General features: G+C 46.2%; 1 protein-coding gene and 1 long non-coding RNA gene across 5 annotated transcripts in view; one reads left to right on the top strand and one right to left on the bottom strand.

Moving 5' to 3' along the window:
- The window catches only part of LOC143509481 (uncharacterized), an 8,755-nt gene extending 5,019 nt beyond the window's left edge, over positions 1 to 3,736 (top strand). The window contains exon 4 of one of the 2 annotated variants that reach the window (XR_013129683.1): positions 3,141 to 3,736. This is a non-coding gene — a long non-coding RNA (uncharacterized LOC143509481). The other variant, XR_013129682.1, reaches the window with a different exon arrangement.
- Positions 1 to 25,000, bottom strand: part of tncb (tenascin Cb) — a 46,213-nt gene that overhangs the window by 6,626 nt on the left and 14,587 nt on the right. The window contains exons 2-12 of one of the 3 annotated variants that reach the window (XM_076998244.1): positions 14,462 to 15,020; positions 12,578 to 14,263; positions 12,223 to 12,486; positions 11,979 to 12,094; positions 10,605 to 10,758; positions 8,833 to 9,102; positions 8,460 to 8,645; positions 6,893 to 6,982; positions 6,465 to 6,728; positions 3,208 to 3,483; positions 234 to 506 (exon numbers count right to left, since the gene is read on the bottom strand). In XM_076998244.1, the coding sequence (XP_076854359.1) occupies positions 234 to 506; positions 3,208 to 3,483; positions 6,465 to 6,728; positions 6,893 to 6,982; positions 8,460 to 8,645; positions 8,833 to 9,102; positions 10,605 to 10,758; positions 11,979 to 12,094; positions 12,223 to 12,486; positions 12,578 to 14,263; positions 14,462 to 14,933 (4,051 nt within the window). In that variant the 5' untranslated portion in view covers positions 14,934 to 15,020. Of the gene's footprint in view, positions 1 to 233; positions 507 to 3,207; positions 3,484 to 6,464; positions 6,729 to 6,892; positions 6,983 to 8,459; positions 8,646 to 8,832; positions 9,103 to 10,604; positions 10,759 to 11,978; positions 12,095 to 12,222; positions 12,487 to 12,577; positions 14,264 to 14,461; positions 15,023 to 25,000 lie in introns of those variants that run through there. The other 2 variants (XM_076998243.1, XM_076998245.1) reach the window with 2 other exon arrangements.

Here is a 25,000-nt window from a genome sequence, read left to right as displayed (position 1 = left end):
TGAGGTGCATTTTGGTGTGCTATGTGTAAAACACAACGTATGGAACAACTGCTGGGTGACGTGAAGTAGTCACTCATCCAAGAAGGTTAGGATTTGGACTAAACCATTAAAGCGCTGACAACCACTATGAGAAGTATTAACACTGAGATGAGACGCTGAACAGGTACCGATTAGGTCAAGGTGTTGCCGTTGCAGGCTTGCCGAGACTGTTTGTGTAAAATATGTCCAAATACCTGTTCGAGCGATGCCCAAAATAGGCTGGAAGTTCTGTCCTGCAATTATCCCAAAGAGCTCTATTTCGTACTCGGTGTCCTCGGTGAGACCAAAGACCACTTCCTGTCTCTTTTCGCCCGACACCCTCATCTGTTTTGACAGGCCTAATCCACTTGAATCAGTGATTTTGATATTAAATGCTTCGAAGATGTCTGTTGGGGCTGTCCAGTCCAGCGTAAAACCATCCGGCTTGGCATTGGAGATAAAGAGATGTTCCACCTCAGGTTCTGCCTCTAGTTGGATAAAGCAATACAATTGTTCTTCCTTCTGTGGGCTCCAAACATATTCTCAACTGGTTAGAGTAGCAGCTAGAGATGATAAGGGCTTTTCAAAGCATGGATCACACTTGTTTTGCATGCATAATTGGGTTAACTGTTATTATGTGTAATATGCAAATGAAATATGCAAAATTCCTGGGGGTGGAACCATCGATACTGTATTATGCCACAGAACAACTCTGCAATTAGAACATGCAAAGAGCAAAGCTTTGAAAGCAAGACGGTATTGGATGGTTTTCAGAAAAGCATCACCAGAGATAGAATATCAGATAAACATGCGTGGATAAACGTGAAATGTAAAAATATTCAATTGAGAACTTTTTTTTTTAGAACCTTCTGGCTGATTTGATCAAACCAATGATTGTGTTTTCAAAAAACATGTCATGTCATTACCACAACATTAATGTGGTTCGCTACACTAACACAAAGTCTGTACAACTGCTGTTCTCTAAGTCGTCTCAGGCCATTACCGCATGATATCTGATCTGTGGAGCAACGTTTTTTACCGCTCACCATAAGCTTTCTTCTCCGCATGGACGGACATACAAAAAGTCTGTGTAACAGAATATCCTCTGAAGTAATCCATAATTCATCTCTGTGGATTGTTTGGTGTGGATTAGGAGAAGCGTGGCAGGTTAAATCTTCCATGTCAGGGCAACTTACAGTACTGCAATCTGACACACTAACTCTTTACTGCCACCCCATCCATATCCGCAACACCCCTCCATTTAAGGATGGTCTCTCTCAGATCAACATTGTTTGGGAGGCAAAGATGCTATTTCCTAAGATTTTACCGAGAAACATTATATAGTCATTAGACCTAACAAAAAATGGCTTCACCCAAACGGAAGCAGATGTATAGGCAACATCATGATAGTTCTGAATTAATATGTTTGTCTGTGCTTCTTACTAATTGAGGAAAAATTCTTGTGCTAGATGGCCAGACCACTTATGGCCGGACGGCACAAAGTACTGATTGAGTCAACACAGCGCTTAGCAAAATCACTGGTGTCCTAAACTGGACCCCATTATTCAGAAGCTGTTTTAACTTGTCCTCTCACTTCAGCAAAGGGGCCTCAACATACTTGACCGGGCTGAACCTCTCCTTCCTCTCGGGCCGCAGATGACGTGAGACTCGCAAGCTATTCGCTGTGAGGAGGAGAAGTGGTTGGAAATGAAACCCAGAGAGGACAAACCCTGTGGAGCCGTCACTCTTCATTAGCATAGAGCGCTAGCTGGGGGGGCTGTTAGGAGTGTTGGGGAAGGGGTGTGTGTGTGTGTGTGTGTGTGTGTGTGTGTGTGTGTGTGGGTGTTTTAAGAGTGCTAAGTTGGTAACTGCAGATCACGTTCGTCGAGCTGGTCTCTGTGAAGTCTCCCCGCTTAGACAAAGAGCTGCTTGTCTGTGTGGGAGGAACCGGACTTGCCAGCTAACCTGCGAGAACCGAGTCCGCTAGTGCGGAAAACACTCGGGTTGGTACTGTGTGTGGAGCAACCTGTTACTGGGCCCGTCCTAGCCTGGCTGGCTGAGTAAAACAGCAGCCGATAGTAAGAACACCACGCACACCCCCCCAGTAATGAGTTAACAGGGTAAATAATGACGAGCAGCTAGACTAACTTCAGTCTAATCGGTTTGCCTTTTTCATTTCACCTATTAACATGCATGCGTGAGACTCTGCCACCACCGTCTTCCCCGCCGTTTAATAAATGCCAAGAGAATGTGTGAGAGTGGGGCTTGGGAACGCAGTTAGACAACCGGGTCTGCATACTGACGAGATCTTTCACAAGAAATGACAAAAACTCCTCGGGTTCACTTCCCTGGCAGGCGGCCTCGTTCGCTGAGTAACCAAGCAAAGAGGAAACTGGAGCTGGGCGCCCAACACAGTCACGAACATATAGTGTGGCGCTGGCACAGTTGTGATACTGTAAATATATTCATCTTCAGTCCCTGGAAAGCAGAGCTTGGTCTGCCATAATGTTGTTGGTACTTCAATGCAAAGCTCTGCACACTGGCACGCTTGCAACACGCATTGTAGACCATGGCCTGTTAAAAATAAAAGGCTATTATTAGCTTGACTCTGGCTGATGTGTGTAAATAAGGCTGTTTCATAGAGGGGCTGGCCTGTGCACCTGCACACGTCTGTGATTAGGCCCGTGAGAATGTGTGGCGGGTCCATTAGCCTCCGCTCCTGCAGGTGTTGGGTCTGAACACGCCCCAGCGCTTCCTGGCTAAGGAAGTGTGTGTTTGAACCTTTAAAAAGCTAAGCTTACCTTAAATAGACTGCTTTTGTTCATGTAGCTACAAAAAATCTCTGGGTGGGATGCCACTCTTCAGTGGGAACACCAGTAATCGCCAAGAAAAAATGTGGTAATGCAATTTTGGATGACACTTTTGCATTTTATTTTATTGGCACTGAATATATATCTATTTCAAGCATGCTTTTATTAGTACTGATTGTAGTAGTATTGATAGTTAATTGCTGTAGTATGAAGTATTACATGTTAATTTTCATTGTGCATCCAATGTGTTATTCAGAAGGCGAAGGAATTAGTCTGATCTGAATTGTATCCTGAGAATATGTTAATTTATAGGGAAGGTGGATCAAGGAGACGGTGTTGAAAGGAGACCAGGCTCCCGGCACTCGGCAAACGACGGTACCTGTGATGGCCTCTGCAAACACTGGATCTAAGAGATCCCCCCTGTGTAGCCCGTACAGAGCGACCCGGTAGACGGTACTGGGGAAGAGGCCAGAAACCGCCAGGCTGAACTCCTGTCCACCCAGGGTGTGGTTCTGGCCTTCAGACAGACCGTCAGGGTCCGCCAGTTCCAGCAGGAAGCTCTCAAACTCCCCTCTCTCCAGCTCCCAGGAAACATTGAAGCTGTCCCAGGACACCTCAGAGATGGTGATGTTGCCCACCACGGGCTTCTCGTCGTCTGGGCGATAAACAGCAGAAATTTAGCAGGTGGGCAGTGGTTACACAGGTGAGCACGTCCCACTGAGGATGGTGACCGCAGAGATGGTTGGACAGGAAGCAACTGGAAGAAGTCACGTCAAGTCTATTCGGTCAGTTAATTCTTCTAGTATTTCTGCTCTGTATATCTCATTTGGTGCCAAATTCATGAAATATTATAGGCATTAAATAAAAGAACAAAAACAATGTGAAATAAAAACTGGGTGAACACTTACCACAGATGCTGTGACAACTTGATTTTTGACCATTTTTACTTTACTTCAACACACAGGAGAAAAATGCTTTCGCTTTCTATGCCGTTTAGATGTTTGACATGTCTGGGAGCTAAAATAAAAACCTTCTTACCACGCTGAAGTTTCAATTAGGCAAAAACAGTGGAAAACATGAAATCATTCATTAACGTTTTTTTTTTTTTAAGTCAACTTCAGTAGCCAAATCTTCCTGGAGAACCTTGTCTGCTCAGTGAGGAAGGGGTAATAAACGATTGCCGATATCCAATTCAACTCCATCTGTTCCATGCAGGCCGAACATCTGCCCATGCGATGAAGCAGCAGCGTGTGACGTTACTGAGGTCTGCAGCGATAAAACCGAGCCGCCCGCTTCTCCCTTCGGGCCAGGCTCGTTAACGGTGGCCATGCACCTGACTACGGCAGCGCTGTCATTAATAGCTCCAAAAGAAGCCATTAATTTCTGAAGGTTCTGCGTAGTCCACCAGAGTAGAAGTACGCTGAACGCTTCAGACGCAGGAGGAGAGCATGCAGTGTGGCAGAACCTGCAGCTGAAGACCTCCTCCCCGCCCCCTCGCCCCCCCGTCGCTCCTTCAGCATGCGGGAGCTGGACGTGGGGGGGTGGGGGGTGTTCAGGGGGGGGGTCAGTCCTGCCATTATTCCCTCAGCACACATTCAAGTGGGCACAAGCATGGTCGGCAAATGGAATAAAGGACAAAGATTGGAGTGAATGGTCTTCCCAGGCATCAGATGAGAATTTGCTTATGAAAGCTAATGTCATAGGGGAGACTTTTAATTAGAGGAATGAGAACATTAATCATTGTCTATTGTAAACCTTGGGACTTTTATTTTAAAATGAATGAATCGCTATGTATTTGATTTCTTTTTGCCTTTTCGTATTTGTAAACCACAAAACTCTGGTCTGGATGCCTGAGCTGTGACCTTCACTGCATGCAGAGAGAGGCGAGATGCCATGAAGTGGCTTCTTGTGAAAAGCCAGAAGCACCTTAAGAACACTGCAAGGAGTTGAACTCTGGTACTTGCAGTCCACAATACACCATATAAGCATTTACTGACATATTTCAAAATAACACTTCCTGAAAGCTACATCAAACTCTCCTTAGCGGAATGAAGGGGAAGTCGGTTTTCTACCTGGATGTGTGATTGGTTGTCTGAGACGTAGCTGTGTTAACAATTGTAAAGCGCCTTGGGTATCCTGAAAGGCGCTATATAAATTAAATTGAAACATACATTCATTCATTCATATATATATATATATATATATATATATATATATATATATATATATATATATATATATATATATATATATATATATATATATAGACCCAGCTATGTGATTATCTTTGACAAGAGTTTGAAGCTGCTGACCCGATCCTTTGCTGACCACAAACAGCAGAGTTGTAGACACTTGAGTTGAGGTTCTTGTAATCTCTGCACTGACGCCCTAAGTGATTATCCATGAGGAGAAGTGGCCCGGAGCAAAAGGATTTCCTCCCCCCGTCTCCCCTCATCTCCCCCCGTCTCCCCACGTCTCCCCCCATTTCCCCCCTGTCTCCCCCCTGTCTCCCCCCTGTCTCCCCCTGTCTCCCTCTGTCTCCCCCCGTCTCCTCACAGGTCTGTGGACAGTGTGGACTCCATGTTTGTGCTCCATGTCTGGGGCTGATAATGGCGGCAGAAATTAATCCATGGGATTGCGGTGCTGCTGATTTTGGAGACAATGTTTTAACAGGCGCCTCGCCGTGGGGTCTATTTATTACCCCGCCCCTCCGTTAGTCCTGGTCAAATCACACAAAACCGGACAATTATCACATGAATGAGCTTTGTGTGTGTGTGTGGCACAGTCCATATCTATCGCTCAGCCACTGCCAACACTCAATAAGTGAATGTATTTATTATTTTCCATTTGCAATTCTAGATTCCTGAGTTGCATAACAAGTAATTTTTTTTTTTGTAACAAAATATTTGGTTTGGATGTTCAAGCAGTCCAACCATGGGATCTTAAAAATGTCATAATCATTTGTATGTGTCTTTCCCTCAACACTCTAAGGCATAAAATAATTCCACATGTGAATGAGAGACGGTGGGGGCACTAGGGGCTGTATTGCTGGGCACAACAATGAATTCAATTCATTCCTCAGCACGGTTTTGGTACATGGCGATAAACTGATTATATGGATGAAAAGATCTCTCTGGAGAAAGGGTTAAGAGGCAGAGAGAACCTCAAACTCAATGTGTATAGGTATAGAGTACCGTCACTCTCCATAAAATATGACTAGAGAACTACTGTTGATGATGAACAGATGAATAAAGTAGCACATACAACACTTGTTCTGGCCAAGATCTCAGGCCAGGGCTCAGAGCCAGAGCTACACAAACATGACTGTACACAGAAAGTACAAAACACACATTTCTCTCTATCTGCATCTTAATTGAAGTCAGATCTATCCATGGAACGCATTTACATTTAGGACATTTAGCAGACGCTCTTATCCAGAGCGACTTACAAAGTGCACGCTAGTGATCACTAGGGGGCTGTGGTACCCTAGCCCAGTGCCAGGGGAGCAGTTGGGGTTAAGTGCCTTGCTCAAGGGTACTTCAGTCATAATCTAGGGCTTGGGAATGGAACCCACAAAGCCCATTCCCTAACCACCAGTGGAACGGTGGTCGTATTTGTAAGCCGTGAAGAACTGACCTGTGGATGCTCGCAGGTTGGCCGGGACGCTCTTCTTCCGTCCACGTTCTGACGTGAGGGTGATGATGTACAGCATGCCGGGACTCAGGTTCCTCAGGGTGTAGGTGCTGGCCGCACCTGGGACCTCCACCTCGGCCCTGTGGCCATCGGCAGACACGAATACCAGCCTGTAGACGTCGATCTTGGCCACGGGTCTCTTCCAGATCAGCACCAGCATGGTTTCTGAGGTCTCGCTCACCTCCAGATCCTTGGGAGCGTCAAGATCTGAAGACGAATTTTGAATTCCCTTCAGGTCAGGTTGCTAGATACATGCAGAACTGAACATGACCCTGAACTACTGGCCAGTTTGCATGTTTCTACAGTTTGCTGGCAGGTGAGAGGTGTGGAGTGTGTTTGAGTTACCTGGGCCCCTGTGAGGAGCGTCTCACCTGTGACAGCGTTGGTTGTAGTGGGCAAGCTCTCCCTCTCATCCTTGATTGCGGTCACGCCCATGCCATACTCTGTACCAGGTCGGAGACCTGCAGAAGGTACATCACTTCAGCTTAGTTTAACTCTCCAAACATTCTTCAGAACTCTCCGCTTATTGTAACAAATGAAAATGGGATTGGAATATAGATCACAGGGTTGAAAGAAACCGCTGCTTCCTTGGAGACTTCCAGGGTGTCTGGAGCGTCTCCAACTTTATTAATTGCCATTAGTTGGTATTAAATTTTAGCTGCACGCAATTACAATCACATATTCAGTGGTGCATCCAAACGTCTCTCTCCACAGGGCAAACACAATATTTACTGTCTTACAAGAGGCTCTTGGATCACACGCTGATAAGGGCCCTGGGCCAAAACTCAGCCTTTACTTCAGTTAATGCCTCTATTGGCTTCTACAGAGGTCACTGCACAGGAGTCTTCCAGCATGAAATTACACCTAACGCAGAGGAAACTTATTATCAATAAAATCACAAGTGTGACGGCAATTACAGATAATAACTGTGTGAAAGATATGAGTAGTGAGGTGTGTGTGTCTGTGTGTGTGTGTGTGTGTGTGTGTGTGTGTGTGTGTGTGTGTGTGTGTGTGTGTGTGTGTGAGTGTGTGTGTTATAACACACTCAGTTATTAGAATAGACTCATTGCTTTATGTAAGGAACAGGCCTCCCAAGGACAAAGGACCGAATGTGACAAGAATCTATTATGTCCTTGAATATATGCCTTTTGCCTTATATATTACATACAGACAGACAGGCAGACAGGCAGACAGGCAGACAGACAGACAGACAGACAGACAGACAGACAGACAGACAGACAGACAGACAGACAGACAGACAGATAGATAGATAGATAGATAGATAGATAGATAGATAGATAGATAGATAGATAGATAGATAGATAGATAGATAGATAGATAGATAGATAGAAGAGTCTGCAGCACATACAATGGCAGCAGTGCTGAGCTGGGAAAACACCTCCACTGGTTGTTTGACTGGGACATTTGCAGCAAAACAAGTGCCAGTATTATTTTGGTTAAGGCTTGAGTGGAAATGCTTCTGGCTGTTTGAACATACAGCAGTGTTGACCTGAGCAGCCTGTTTCAGGATTTGCAAAGAAAGGGACCGACGCCAAATTACTGCACTAGACTGAATACTGAAAATGTGCGTAACTATCAGTGTTATTGGAAAGAAAAGAGCCAGCACTTTCTTCAATGGCAAAACAATTACACATGATCTCAAATATGTGAAATATCTGCACCTTAAAATGCTGTTGGAATGTAAAGATTACCCATCATCCTAAGTCATTTCATTTCTAATCACATCACTTTTATAAAGTTAGGAGCTTATGACATACAAAGCTATGGAGACTATAGACTTATCTTAGATAACTAACAAAGTAGCAGTGGCAAAGATCCTGCATAAAATATGAAATAAAATCCTCAAAGCTCTGAAAAGCATTTGAACATTTTTATCAGATGGTGTTTAAAACATCTGAGGGTCTTTCATGGTCCTACCGGTGATCTTAGCCTGCGTGATGTCCTCTAGGCCTGTGGGGAGGGTCATCTCTCCGTGCTCCCCGCCTGCCAGGGGTCCATATTTGATGCGGTAGCTGGGCACGTTGGCCTGGCTGTTCCTCCATTCCAGCGTGATGCTCTCGTCCGTGTGGTCTACCGTGCGTAGGTTCTTGGGAGCGTCCAGGTCTGGAACACACACACGGGCACAGGTGAGTCCTGTAGCAACTTCCCATGATCCTTTGTGGCAGCACTGTGAATCCAGGGCACACCGGTCATTGGTAGCTTGTGTTCAAAGATTACATTACTGATAACAAAAGATCCGTTCCTCTTTTCTTTAAACGTCTCTCCCAAAAGTGTCCCCGCCGTCTCTGACCTGTCATGAAGGTCTCATGCACAGGCACGCTCGTCATCTCCCCACGCCGGGCCATGAGGGACACCCGGTACTCGGTGTCCGGGTACAGCTGGGCCAGGTGGTACTGCGTGTCCACGGACGACAGCTGCACCGTGCTCACGTCTGCGGAGTCTGTGAGGGGGCCGTAGGAGACGGAGACCCCGTCCACGTGGGCGACGGGCTGAAACCAGGTGACTAACGCTGTGGTGTCGGTCACATCCTGCACATTCACCAGGCTGGGGGCGTCGATCCCTGCGGTGTGGGGGGGGGGGGGGGATTCTTGAGAAGTCATATTCAAACCCACAAGAAATTGAAACTACGTAAGGACTTGCAGATAAATAAGTAATTTCACTACGAAATTGTCCCATGAGCGGATCTTGCTTTGGCAGTGAAGCACTGTCTCTGCTCGGGAATTATGATGCGTGTGTTTACGGTCACTGAACAGGGTTATTTGTTATTTGTTTAGATCGGGTATTCCTAGGGACGGAAAGGAGAGTCTTGGGGCGGCGAAAACTGGTTCGCCACACGGGACACTGGTGAGAGGTTATCTTCCTGTGAGCGGCACATAAACCCACTCACAAAGCTTCGGAGCTCAGTTTGCGTTGAGAGGAGTGGAGAGAGTTCGAGTTCCCTCTCAGTACTTAGCGTCTCCTCCCCAAGACATTCTTGTCTCACCCAACTGCCCAACTCCAGAGGTTTCTCGTCTCCTCATACGGCGTCTGCTGTGCACGCAGCCATCACAGACCCCGCTGTCTGGGGAAAGTTGTGGAGATCTCTCAGTATGGTTCTCACTCCGTTCCTGTGATGGATGCGTGTGCAGCAGACGTATGAGGAGATGAGAACCCTCTGGAGTTGGGCACTGGGAACCGCTGTACTCTAGCTGACTTTGTCTTGGCGCCTGATTGTGGTATTTAAGAACACTTCCCTGCAACTGAACGTTTATCCTGGAGTAGTAAACGAACGGGACACCTCCAGGCAAGCCTGGTGTTTACAAGCTAAGTATAAATTTCCAGAACAGAAGAAATGTCACAAATTTACAGGGCTAATTGCTTTTCCGTGTATGTTTTTTGTTTATGCTGGCTGGACACTAGTGTTGTTCAAACTCTACATTTTGAACGAGAGAGCCAGTAGCACATTTCTAACTTTATTGAAGGTTTTGCTGGAACACAAGCATGGAGCGACAGATGAGAAACACCATTAATCACATTTATCCCTCCACTAAACTCCTAAAACTCTGTGGAGAATATTCAAGGTCCATCCCAAACTTGCAGGACACAATATTTTTTTTGCTTGTTTTGCCCTCAGATTCATATCCTGTGCAAGAAAACTCATGATCAAGAGTTTCTATTTATGCTGATACAATTAGCGAAAAAGATCCAAATTGATGATTGATGATAAAAGTTCAAAGCTGATAATATAGTGAATTTGCAAGTGTTTGAAAAGCCAAGCTGCTAACAGGTTCAAGCATGTAAAATTGTTTTATTGTTTTATTATAGATTATATGTTGTTATTGCACAATATTCTTGTTAGTGGAGCACCATAAAGTGTCACATAGCGAAACAACTGAAAAAAAAATTGGCCTATAAACCATAAAGGTGCATTAGATTTCAAATTTTCAGGTTTCAGATTTACGGGTTTCAGATTTACACCTGAAGGGAAAAAAAGAATTAAAAGAAAAGAGGTTTTTGAAAAACTCAAAAAACAAAGCCCAAATTGCCATTCATTCAAGTTAATGATTGTTGACGGTTTCTTACTTGTAAGCACATTCCTGCTGGCAGGAGGCCCACGGGTGTTGTTCTTCAGAACCTCCAGCTTGACCTCGTACTCTTGGCCGGGGCCCAGGCCCGACTGCTCGAAGGTGGTCTCGGGTGGGGAGAGCGCATTCAGAATCTCACCATTCTCCTCTTTCTGGCATGTCACAGCAACACAGATGTAAAATGTTATTTGATTTGAAGTTCTAATACCTTTTAAATGTACCATATTATGATCATTATCATCATCATCATCATCATCATAAACATTGTAATTATTATAATCATTATTAATATTATTATTAGTAGTAGCAGTAGTAGTAGTATTAGTAGTAGCAGTAGTAGTAGTAGTATTAGTAGTAGCAGTAGTAGTAGTATTAGTAGTAGTAGTATTAGTAGTAGCAGTAGTAGTAGTATTAGTAGTAGTAGTAGTAGTATTAGTAGTAGTAGTAGTAGTAGTAGTATTAGTAGTAGCAGTAGTAGTAGTATTAGTTGTAGTAGTAGTAGTAGTATTAGTAGTAGTAGTAGTAGTAGTATTAGTAGTAGCAGTAGTAGTAGTATTAGTAGTAGCAGTAGTAGTAGTAGGATCAATAAAATACATTAACATGTCAAAGAAATGTTGCAAAATTGCATTTTAATTTCAGATTTTCCTGTGCAGCAAACTATGCAGTATAATTTGTATGAAAATTTTCCATAAAATAACGGCAGAACAATGAATCTATGTGAAAATATAACTGATGAACATAAACAGGACCATAGGTATGATTCCAGTCTCTGTGGACTCAACAATCCCATGAAATACAGAAAACATTTGAATGATCCTGAAGAGTAAACACTTGGGACATTCAGTTGTGTCCACTTGGATGTGAGTGTTTTGCTTCAAAGTGGAGGGTTTATTTGGCACGGACAGCCTAAAACTTGACGTATAAATGAAGCTGCCAAGTTGTGTCTAAAGGAGCTGGAGGGGGGGGGGGGGGGGGGGGGCGATAGGGAGACGTGGTTTTCATGTCTTGACAGGAGCTATTTTTTTGAGTTTGCTTAAGCCTCTGAAAAAGAAAAAGCATTGTGAAAACAGTAGCGGTCCTGTGGCACACAGTCACCAGAGCTGCAGCCAGAAGCTTCTCAGAAAGTTTTGTGCAGCGAAACCCCAGACGGTCAGGCAGCCTTTGGATATTGGCACCTCTCACGTATTTTCCACAGGATACACATACAGTTTCCCATACTGAACAATTACTGGCAAACAGAAGGGCTCTTTCATATTACACATGCCACTGCTGCCACAGCAGATTTGGGGGTAATACTAGGTTCTGACTACAGCGTTTCACAACCCCTACTTTGATATGGTTTGTACCCTGTAATAAGAAGCAATGCACTTACTGTGTTTCTGAAGATGAGGTTCCAGCCATCGAAGGGGACGTTTAGAGGGTCCCACTGAACTTCTACAGACGTCTCTCTCACGGATTTGAACTTAAGGCCTTCAGGCTCTGGAAGATCTGATAAAGGTTGTTCAAAGAGGTTACAAAATGTGACATTCCTTACTATTGCAGGCTGCTTAACAGCTACCAACAGCCTCTCTGAACTTTAGAAGGAAGAAGACGAGTGAAGATGAGTGAAGACTCACGTGTTGCTACCCTGGCACTCACAGGAACACTCATCTTGTTGTTCAGAACAGCGTAAACACTGATCAGATACTCCACACCAGGTTCCAACTCCTTGATCGTAGCAGATCTTTCTTCACCAGATACTCGAATATCCAACTCCAGGCCACCAGGGGCAGTAGGCACATAGGTGATTAGGTATTCTGTCACCTGCACTTCATTGACCCAGGTTAGATCCACGGTCTCTGGGGTGACTTCGGTAACAGTGAGATCTCTTGGCGGGGAAACTGGAGACAGGGGGTACATTATGGCATTTTTCGAATTTTAGTATTCAGCATTCAACCTATTTGTACCAAATAACATCAGGAGGCGACTTACTTTCGGAGCAGTCTTCGCCCGTGAAACCCAACTCACAGATACACACGCCATTCAGGCACTGGCCCTGGTCATTGCAGTTTCCTGGACAGGTCAGTTCTGAGCAGTCAGCTCCAGTGTAGCCCTCGAAGCAGACGCACTGTCCGTCATCACAGAAGCCACGGTCCATGCAGTTGTTGGGGCATGTCTTCTCACCACAGTCCTCTCCGCTGTATCCCGCGTTGCACACACAGTGACCATTCACACAGCTACCGCGGTCGTGGCAATTGTTAGGGCAAGTAAGCTCACTGCAGTCCTCGCCCGTAAAGCCAACATGACAGACACACTTCCCATCCTCGCACACACCATGGTCGTGGCAGTCATTAGGGCAGGTCTTGATGGAGCAGTCTTTTCCAGCAAAGCCCTGTTTACAAATGCACTTCCCATCCACACACTCACCATGGCCATGGCAGTCATTAGGGCAGGTCTTGATGGAGCAGTCTTTTCCAGTAAAGCCCTGTTTACAAATGCACTTCCCATCCACACACTCACCATGGCCATGGCAGTCATTAGGGCAGGTCTTGATGGAGCAGTCTTCACCTGCAAAGCCATGTTTACAAATGCACTTCCCATCCACACACTCACCATGGCCATGGCAGTCATTAGGGCAGGTCTTGATGGAGCAGTCTTTTCCAGTAAAGCCATGTTTACAAATGCACTTCCCATCCACACACTCACCATGGCCATGGCAGTCATTAGGGCAGGTCTTGATGGAGCAGTCTTCACCTGCAAAGCCATGTTTACAAATGCACTTCCCATCCACACACTCACCATGGCCATGACAGTCATTAGGGCAGGTCTTGATGGAGCAGTCTTTTCCAGTAAAGCCATGTTTACAAATGCACTTCCCATTAATACAGCGTCCAAAGTTATGACAGTCATTGGGGCAGGAGAGCTCAGAGCAATCATCGCCCTGGTATCCAGTGTCACATATGCACTCTCCGTTCACACATTTCCCCCTGTTGTTGCAGTTGTCGGCGCAGGACAGGATACTACAGTCTTCACCTTCGAAGCCAGGGTCACAAATGCATCTTCCATTGAAGCAGTGACCCTTCTCACTACAATCACCGGGACACGTCAGCTTGGAACAGTCTTCACCACTGTAGCCGAAATTGCACACGCACTGACCATTAACACAGAGGCCCTTGTTATTGCAGTTGTCCGGGCAGGTGAGCTCGCCACAGTCCTCGCCGGCGAAGCCCTCGTCGCAGTAGCAGGTCCCGTTGTCACAACGGCCTCGGTCGAAGCAGTCGTTGGGACAGATGAGCTCGGAGCAGTCGAAACCCGTCCACGGCTCGTCGCAGACGCACTCGCTGTCCACGCAGCGTCCCCTGCCCAGGCAGTTGTTCAGGCAGCTGCTCATGGAGCAGTCCTCGCCCGTGAAGCCTTCCTCGCACACGCACGTCCCATCGATGCACTCGCCCCTCTCCCCGCACTCCACGGGGCACAGCTCGATCCCGCAGTCCTCCCCGCCGAAGCCCTCGAAGCACACGCACTTCCCGTCCTCGCAGCGACCCTGGTCCTGGCAGAAATTGGGGCACTCCGGTTCCGAGCAGTTGGAGCCTTTCCAGCCGAGCTCACACACGCAGCTACAGGTCTCGCTGCTGTAGTTGCCACGCCCACTGCAATACGGCTTCGTTGCGACCTCGCCTGAAAAACACACGGGGAGAAGGTCGTAAAAATCACAACCCTCGGTCCGACAAATTCACCGTATTACCAACCGAAAGCTCTTGACAGGGTGATTTAGGAGAAGACAAGATCAAAGAGTGCAAGTGTAAAAACCCCCCGGCTCCTCTGTGAGGATCAAAGGGAGCGAAGTACAAACACCTCCCTCAGGTTTGTACTCACCAGTAACATGAGCTCCGCAACAGCCCGCCCCGCTGGTGCACTGCTCCCTGAGGCTAGACACCTCAGCCTCCAGCATCTCCAGCCTGTTCAGAAGGTCCTTCAGATCCGGGACGTTTTTGTCACATCCGCAAGCCTGCTTGGGGATGTTGATCCTGTGGGTGAAGACTATTTGGTTTTCCCCGTCTATGGTGTGCTCGAGGTGCTGCTCTGACGGGACTGGCCTGGGCTTTAGTTCGGATCCTCCGGGTGAGTCCAGGTCCACTGAACACAGGGATCCGGACGGGACGTTGATGTTGTAGACGTGGTTGAAGACAACTGGCTGGTCGGGATTAGGTAGGGTCAGGTTCTCTGCCTTTGGCGGCGTCAGGGATTCTCGTCTGTGTCTGATCATTTTCTTGACCAGGCCAGCCCTCGAGAGACCCAGCAAAATGGCCAAAGCCACACAGGCCGACAGCAACCCTCGCACACCCATGACGACACGCTCTCAATAAGCCTCCGGGCTTACGCAGGTGCCGAGCGGGAGAATTTACTGTCGTGTTGTATTGGATCAGCTTTAGCCCTGAAAAGTAGTATAAAACAGAACATAAGTCCTGAGGTACACAACACATGCTTCTGTGTTGAAGCGCTCACTCCACAACTCAATGCTGAACATATTGCTACTGACTTAGCTCTCAAAAATCACATTTTTGGAGGATTTTAAATATTTTGTCCTTGACAATTTCTACAGTCCAAACGCCAACAAAGACAGAGCTAATTAAGCACCATGTGCTCACCAGCACAATAGCAAAACATCCCAGCAAAAGCAATTAACCTTAAAAATTGCCTGTATGAAGGATGGCTCAATAAATTATCAGGTTGCCAAAAGCCTCAACAACCACAAAGCTCACAGCAGGAGAGACAGATTCTCAGCAGCCAACCTTGGACTTTCTCAGCCCAACGTTTCTCAGAGGAATGACTCTGGTAATTAAAAACAGAGCAGGAATCTGCGACCTTGTGGTTGAGTGATAATTCTGTGACAGTGTTCCTAGTGTTCTGACAGTCTGCCATTATCACGAAGCACGCAACACCTGCATCTGGGGAGTTTACTGCACCCTCAAACATGGCAGACTCATAACCCTCATAACCCAAGCTGACAGATTCATATCTGGTATAGCGAACACATCTGGAATCGCCTCCTTTCTACCTTTATAATGGACAGTTAGGCGTAATACTACTCTGAACAACCATCATTCCTTACCTGTTGTAGAGATGACCATACAGTTTCATTTTATATGGCAATTCTCTCTCTCTCTCTTTTTTTACAGATTAAGAGCAGCAGTTTTGTAGTTATTTTGGGCTTGAGGAACCTGATGTTTCTTTGAAGAACAAAGTAGTGGTGGAAACAGACTTCAAATTAAATAGAGACAGTTGTAAAAGGTTGTTGGTCATGGTCCTGTTCTACATGTGTGGGTCTAATGCACCAGAGATGTCTTTTACAAAGTTTATAAAACAGAACATGAACCAGAATTGTCTTCACATCTCCATGTGGTTGGCTTTGTTTCTATCAGAAAATTAAATGTTCTCAGAGGCCTGAATCCTGTGAACACCAAATTAGATCCATATTTTAACTACATTGTAAAATGGGTCCTATTGCTATTATGCTATCACATAAAACCATTTTTCAGCATGGACCTAATTTCTACCGTTATTACGTAGCCACGTCATCTTTTACATACAATACATATTCTACAAATTTCCTGAATTTTATGTAACACAGCTCATAAACTTCAAACCATTCCTGTAGGACCAGGGCCGGAGTGGGACACTTTTTCAGCCCGGGAGTTTCATGCCCAAATCCGGCCCAAAATTATTTTTCCCTCCCAATCGGCCCAAACTAGAGATTGACATGAGCCGGCCCATCGGGAATCCTCCCGAATCTCCCAATTAGCCACTCTGGCTCTGTGTAGTACATCCTTCAATGACAAAAAGAATGACACAGTGCGGTCTAACACAATATCATTTTTCAGAGTTCACCAAGCAAGAGCAAAGGGCTGTCAGTCCACATTTAGAGACGTCACCTGCAAGTGACGTGCTGTGATTGGAGACCTGTCTGGGTGTGTGGTCTGCAGGCCTGACAGACACTCAGGAGTGGGAGGGACCTCACAGTTGGACACACCCCTTCCTTGATTAGACAGACAGGGATGAGTGATCATGTGATGTAGAGGTAAAGAGTCCTGTTGGTCTGGACCTCCCAATCTGGACCCTCAGGGTTGACCGGACACCCTCCCCCACCTCCATCAATCCAAGGATTAAATCAACAAAATAGCCAGAAAATTGCTTTGAGTTGCCATGAGGGTTTTAGTTCTGGGTGGATTGCTGGCCTTTTCACTTTGATGCCTGGCTTGTTGCCACAAGAATCAGAAAGAAGAAACGTGCTTTGAAGGACCCGGGACCTCTTTGTGAGCGCATTAGTCAACGTTACCCGAAACCTCTGGCCAAGGTCGACCTGTACTGACAGATGAATACCACAAAGGCAAAATGGCAGAAAGAAACAATAAAGAAATCTATCACACAGGTAGAACGGGGGGCCAAAGAGTCACTCCACCAAGGCAGAAAGGAATTGGCTAGAGGATGGAAAACAAGCCAGTGGTTGTACATGAAAATTTGGAAACCACCAACAGTGGCACCCAGTGCCCCTCCTCCGACCCCCACCCCTCCGACAACAACAAACCCTCAGAGCCGTTTACAAAGATACCCTCCGTTTTGGAACCCCATGAACACTGAAGTGGGTCCAGGGTGCTATGCTAATGTCAGCGGTCAGTGGCACTTCCAGATAGACCCGTGACTATGGACGGACGGCTCTCCAACACACTTTTTTTATACACTGCTGCCTTCTTGGGCTTAAGTGAGCCAGTTGGCCACCGTGCGTCTGATGCGAGGGCAAGCAGACTGTGGGGTGGGACGCTAGTGAACCTGCAGGCAAATATATTTAGCACAAGTGATCTGAATTAGCCCAGCGCTGTGTGTTATTCATGAATGTTGACGACAGCAGCTGAATGAAAGTAAAGGTTCCCTCACACAGAGACCAAATGCATACTTTAATAAGTCATTAGGCCTGTGCCAAACCATTAAAGTTAATTAGATGTGAGTCTGATGACCACCTCCGTGCGTAATAAAAAGATTATTCGCTTAACTTGCAGTTTGTTGAATTTTGCGAGAGGAAACTACTTTTGTGCGAAAGCAAGGTGATAAACTGTGTTGCTGAAGTAATAACTGAACATTTGACATGCCAGCAGTTTTGTATTTGCAGCCGTTGGATGGTGAAATGATTCAGAGTTGAAAACTTTAAATGGAGTTTATAGAACAAGATAATGGAGTCATTTTCACTCAAGCTCAATAATGCATGGATAAAATAAAATCACCGTCAGTGGCAGCTTTATTACCGCTGACCCTATAGCTATTCTAAATTAGATTGGTAATGCCTCGGCAGCCTGTGAAACGCACAGGAGGAAACTACCTCAGACGACGAGCATGTGCGCTGACTAGCTGATGAGCAATGAAAGGCTGGTGCAAATGTGCTTCGGTAAATTCACTTCGGGTCCAGCTGGTCTGTCGCTCCCTCGAGGTTTTAGCGTTAACGGATACCGACCGTATCGTCTATCTCCAACTCCTGCCCAGACGAACTTCTGTCTGGCTTCCGAAGTGCCTCTCATACTTTGAATATTAGTTTCTTTCATATCACACTTCAAAAGTTCCCCATTTTCAAAAATAACCTTGCAGGACTAAATCAAGCATAGGATGAAAAAGTGGTCAAACATAAAGTAGTAAACATACATTATTCCCTTCACCTTCGCAGGTATCAAGTCAATATTCAACAGAAATAAATTGTTTTTTTCCCCACAGTGACTGTTCTAACAGTGTCGTTATTTCAGATCACTTTTTGTGCTGTTTTGTGCTGTAAACCTTATGAATATGATCCAGTGATCGGCTTTCACTAAGGACTATCACCTTCTTCTGATAAGACCTAGAAGCTCAGAGGTCTCAGATGTCTCTCACTCTGTATCTCCTCATACAACATATAAACAAATAAATCAATAATAATAAGCAATTTTGAATTTATTGCAGGGATCTGTACAGTATGTTGTTGATTCCAGGGATCTGAACAATAATAGTGTTTCCATAAGTGACTCATTTGCCTATGTTTGTAATGCACAACAAATGTGATTAAGATTATTATTATATATAATGTGACACATTACTGTAAAAAGCATCATAAACATTCAGCTATATAGAACACCAGCCATAAGCTTCGAGGTAGAGGAACAGCACGGCACCCCCTCACCCCTTCACCCCTCACTCCTTCACAATCTCACCCTTTCACTCTCTCACTCCTTCACCCCCTCACTCCTTTACACTCTCACCCATCACTCCTTCACACTCTCACCCATCACTCATTCACAATCTCACCATTTCACTCTCTCACTCCTTCACGCTCTCACTCCTTCACTCTCTCACCCCTCACTCCTTCACACTCTCACCCATCACTCATTCACAATCTCACCATTTCACTCTCTCACTCCTTCACCCTCTCACTCCTTCACTCTCTCACCCCTCACTCCTTCACACTCTCACCCATCACTCCTTCACACTCTTACCCATCACTGCTTCACAATCTCACCCTTTCACTCTCTCACTCCTTCACCCCCTCACTCCTTCACTCTCTCACCCCTCACTCCTTCACACTCTCACCCATCGCTCCTTCGCTCACTTACCACTTCACCCCCTCACTCCTTCACATTCTCACCCCTCACTCCTTCACACTCTCACCCTTTCACTCTCTCATTCCTTCACCCCCTCACTCCTTCACTCTCTCACCCCTCACTCCTTCACACTCTCACCCCTCACTCCTTCACACTCTCACCCATCACTCCTTCGCTCACTTACCACCTTACCACTTCACCCCCTCACTCCTTCACACTCTCACCCATCACTCTTTCACAATCTCACCCTTTCAGTCTCTCACTCCTTCACCCGTCACTCTTTCACACTCTCACCCATCACTCCTTCACTCACCCTTTCAATCCTTACCCCTTAATTTCCTCTCTCTCACCCCCTTAACCCCTCACTCCCTCACCCTCCTCCTTCACTCCCTCACTTCTTCACCCCTCACTCCTTCACTCCCTCACCAACTCACCCCTTCACCATCTCACTCATTTACTCTCTCACTCCTTCACTCCCTCACTCTCTTGCCCCCTCACTCCCTCATCCCCCACCTTCATTCCCTCACTTCTTCACTCCCCCATACCTTCATTTCCTCACTCCCTCATTCCTCCACCCCTTCATTCCCTCACTCCCCCTCTTTCACTTCATTTTGTATAAAATCATCAAGCTCGTTTAGTTTTATAGGTCAGCCATGACAGGCAGGCAGCGGTGTTCTCTGGGTCACAGCCGTAATGTGGGTTACCCACAGAGTTGAATGAGCTGCTACTACCTAGAGACTCTGTTCACCTTCAGAGACGCCTTGCAGATCTACTGACAGCTACTGTAACAATAGGAAAAAAGTAACGAGGGGAAAACCAGATTTTGGTAAAGCGAGTGTGTCTGTCATAGACATCCCCACTGGGACATCATGGACACCATTAAGACTGAGAGAAATAAAGGCTCTGGCTGAATTATTGCTCTGTTATTCTGTTGGCTAATACATTAGCTGTATTGTAAGGTGAACATTTGGAGGTTAAACTAGTCACCACTTTGGTGACAATACAATAGAGAAACTGACAAATCATTATTAAATGTGCTTGCAGACATGAACTATCTACTTGTCACTCTGATTTAAGCTAGTCTGTATTGATCAGCTGGTTCCTGTCAGATTGCTAGGCTGTTGCTGAGGGCCCACGTTATGACTGTGTCTCCTAATCAAACAAAGACACATAATTCCAGTATAGATCAGAGGACATAAGGGGCTGAACTGATTACCCAGCATGCAGTGCTGCTGCTAATGGTTCAGAAATGGATTGTGATGTTGTCACTTCCCTGAGTGATGGGTGCAGAGGTACCATCTCAGGCTTGACTTTCTATTTCATATCTCTTTACATTTTGCGTTTATTTCTGGGATTTTCCGTTACACTTCTTCCTCTTTCACGTTGAGACGCTGGATCATTGTGCGTTGTTGGAATACCTCGTTATGAGAAACGGTCCATTTTAATGAACTGATTATGATGGTTGAAAAGAGGCAACAGGACCCGAGAGAAGACCACTGACCCCAGTACTGTTTGCGCCTTAGTTTACGGCTCCACGTATCCTCCAGTCTACTGACTCCAGATCAGCCTTTTCAGACCAAGCTGCAATTCCACCGTGGCTCATTGTTTTGCTTGGCTGGTATGCAACTCACAAAGCCGTTATATGAGGCATGGCCTTGGTCCAGCAACCAGATTCAAGCAAATTAATATCTCCAGAGATTATCAACATTTGCACACACACAAACACACACACACACACACACACTAAAAAGCACACAGAGCTCTTAAATGCTACTGGTCCGTGGTTTAAAGATTGTCAGTGAAAATGCAGTGAAAACTGGCAACAGCCCGAGCGTAAGCAGACAGATTTATCCAATATTAATTTCCTCTCTGAAATAAATATTGACATCAGAACAAGTTACAACTGTGATTACAATCAGAGTTACAAACCTCAAACCTCACACGGTTGGCTCACAAGTCTCTTTAATCTAATTGCTAAAATATGCAAATGTAAGCAACACGATACACATATACTTAACCAATTTCATACTTGATAGATAATTCCAGAGCCCACGATTTTACTTTCATGCTTGAAATGTACAATTACAAATGGAGAGATACTTGAAAGTCAACGGAGGCGGCGTGTTGGCATGGGAGTGCTACCCTTGTGTCAACTTGGACCCATTTATGGTGTTTTAATGATGCCAGGGGCTCAGATGGCACTGTTAGAAGGGCTTGTGTGTGAGGGGGTGATAAGGGCTGGATCCACTGAGATAGCAGTAAGCACACAGCTCCAGAGGTCCAGTGTCTCACTGACATCACCGCACGTTACAATAACAGCATCCAGATTATGCTAAATGGAGCCAGAATAGCGTGACGTTGCCAAGAGTTTGTGCTATTGCGCTGATGAAGGGGAAATGGAGAATGTCGGGCACAACACCCCGGGGGGCTTTGGGACAGCATGGAGTAGACTGGATGTCAACCGATTCTACTACGGCAGTTATTCAAGGACTTTTCCAAATTAATTCCACGATACCTCGAGTTTCTTCAGATATCTGAGTCTGATGCAGTCTTGGCAGGAATGGAGTCTGGCTGGCTGTGTCCATCCGTATTTTGTAACCACAGCAATAAAATGCTGCTCAGTTCTCTTCTGAATTTTCTGACCAAAGTGATAAGGGGGATGTGTTTGAATGTGCCACAGCGCAATTGTTCAACTCAAGGATCGTAACTGAACTGGCAAACACCCCATCAACACCGGACATTAGTTCTGTTTTGATGGTGAAACGTATCTAGGCAACACCAGCAATGACTCTGAAATCAATACTAACCTCTTCTGACTTGAGATTCATGTTCCCCTTAAAGATTTTCCCATATGGGACAATTGAGGAATAACATTTGGAGGTGCTTGGAGTTTGGTTTTACACTGTCAGCATCCGAGACCCCACGTTTATTAGCCTAACCTCTAGAGGATGGTGCATATCAGCCTCTGATGTTTTCCTTACCACATAAGTTAGCCCCTGTTTCTGCCCTCGGTCGTAACAACACAACCCCTGTGATAATCATTCCCCAGCCTCATTCTTGCTTTAACAGCCTGGTGCAATGAGCATATAAAACTACGGTTCTCTGTAATTCTTTTCTTTGCGAGGAGATCAGCAGTTGGAGCTTACATTAGCTGTCCCGGACAGCAGTGAACAGCAGCAGGAGAAGCTTCCAGATGTTTCGTGTGTATAGGCTTGACCCCACATCTGGGCCAACTCTAAAATCCCTTCTACGTGTTGTGCGGTGGTGTTCTCTCTGGCATGCATAATGTATCTCTGCAATTACAGACACAAGAAGAATGCTGGAAACACAAATAAGTGGATATCTGAAGTAATCCTTCCTGCCTAGTTCTTCTAGAGCTCCACTCTCGCCTAAACGATGAAGATAGATAGATTGCTCCCTCATAACGTGCGATGGCAATGCTTCTCGTTTCTGGAAGAGATGTTTGGAAGCTGTGGCTAAAGGGTGCCTCTCTGCTCCTCTTGGGGGTGAGAGGGATGGGGTCGGGCGGAGCGAATGACGGCACGGCGCCCCTGCTGGTTTGGGGCCAGAGCTAAAGGGATGTAAATGTCCGAGCTGCAGGATTTTCTCTGTCCTTGGTGCTGGTTCTGCTCGGGAAAGCAAGAGGCCTCCAGAGTGGGTGGAAACCCGCAGAATACTGAACAACCACGCACGCATCTCATATCACAAGTGACAAGCGCATGAGAAGACACTGGACCTCCTGAAGGAAGTTAAACTCACCAAAGGTACAAGTAAAACACGCACTGCTTTATACCCCAGATTAGCTTCAAATTTTTGCATGTTAATTAGATGCATTGCAATATGATCATTTTGAGGTTGATCAAGGACGCCTTAAGACATCCTTCTGTCATCGGTCGAGACACTAAATACACTTCTGAGACCTTTGGTCCGAATCCGGCGCTACTGCCTTCATTTCTGGCAGGAGATCGACCCGCTTTCCAAGAGCAGGAATGTTGGCTGCGATATAAGGACATCTGTTTTGGCTTTTACAGCAGAGGCTTGAGGAGCGCGGTGTGAGTCACGGAGCAGGGTACCGTCAACCCGAGACCTCGAACCCTGCACCTCAGGACCGAGCCGTACGGACCGGCGTTAGAAACTCTCCCAGTCTGAACCGTCAGCCAGGCCCAACGGGTCCGTCTTGTCTCTGGTCATGTGACCACACGTGCTGCGGCTCACGGGGACGCCGACAGCTGCCCCCCATCAGCGAAGACTCGGGTGCATGCGCTCATGTCTTGGACGCCACCAGCACAGACGCTGTCAGTATTAAGAATGGCTCCCTGAATCTCGCAACTGAACGCAATCTTGCTGGACGACTCACGTTAGCATCAACTAAACATTTAAACCATCTGGAGTTATGAGACCCACTGAACCCACTGAAGGATTTTGGGGAAAACTTTATTCATTGCTTTGCAGAAAATGTTTGAAATGCCTCTGTGCACAGAGAAGGAGAGAGGAAGAGCTTCTTTAGAGCAGATTAATGTTCCACCGCCTGTTTGTCAGTCTGATCAGACACAGAATGATGGGGCACCACGCGAAATACACCCAGAGAAAACCGACTGACTTGGCTAGGCAACACTACACTAAATATCTCTAAAGAACCAGAAGTAACAGATAAGTTGAAAAAAGTTAAATATGTAGCTGTTCATTTTCAAACAATCTTGTTAATCCATCTGTTTTCTTAATTTATTTTTCTGTGATTGTATTTGAGATCATGGTTCGTGTGAGCTATGATTATGAAGGGATTTAATACTGCTTTTCTCCTTTTTTAAATTTAGGCAAAAAAGAAAAGACCAAAGATCTTCATTTACTAATCAAAGTTAAGGTTAATGTTACAATTAGCCATGGCAGTATTTAGTAACACACAGGTGAGCTGCATTCCCTATAAAGATAGTAATAGCAGTGTGTGTATATGTGTATGTGTGAGTATGTGTGTGCGGTGGGGGGGGTTTCCTCTTTCACCAACATGCACCAGGTGTTTTCCAAGGGCTCCTGGATAAACGTGTATGCTCAGAGACGACAGGAATCTCCGCGACCGCCTCAGCCACCCACTCTGGGGCAGACAGCTGCTCCGCACCCAACACTGATCCTGGATCAGCCACGGCTAACAGCTGTTCAAACAAAGGCTGCGTCTCCACTCTTCTTTATTCTAAGAGACGCCGTCAGACGCTGCACTGCGCAGATCACAAAACCTTCACACTCCTCACACCGGCAGCTACGCGTGCCCACCGAGCGGGCTGGGAGCACTCGCAAAACCATGCCAAAGGAACGGAGATGAATTCGTACGTAATTCAGCAGCTGACTTCAGGCATTGCAACTGCTTTGCCTCAAGCTATGCAAAAAGAAATAAGTGACTAAATGAATTCTAATGTACGTGAGAGTGACAATAAAAATGAAAGAGTTTGACAGTGAGTACATGGGAGTCCTGATATAGCCGATAGACGGAAGCCCTCAGAAACCAGAGATCCTGGGGCTCCCTGACAGCCTCATACTTCGCAAAATCTATTCCATTCTCTCTCTCTCTCTCTCTCTCTCTCTCCCTCTCTCCCTCTCTCCCTCCCTCACACACACACACCTACGCCCGTGGACTTCCACACACCCTGCCGACCCCCGAGCGCACAGCAGAGCCCTTTCTGGGAGCCCGCGCGTGAGCTGGGGCGTCAGAGCTGGCAGGCAGCCCTGGTCTGTCCCCAGGAGCTGGAGGAGGAGAGGGGGGCAGTGTGAGCGTGGGTCAGCCGCACACAGGCGCTCTGGAGGGTGACGT

This window comes from Brachyhypopomus gauderio, chromosome 3 (genome assembly GCF_052324685.1).
Source record: "Brachyhypopomus gauderio isolate BG-103 chromosome 3, BGAUD_0.2, whole genome shotgun sequence".
Taxonomy (NCBI): Eukaryota; Metazoa; Chordata; class Actinopteri; order Gymnotiformes; family Hypopomidae; genus Brachyhypopomus; species Brachyhypopomus gauderio.
This window is presented reverse-complemented; position numbering and strand designations above follow the sequence as displayed.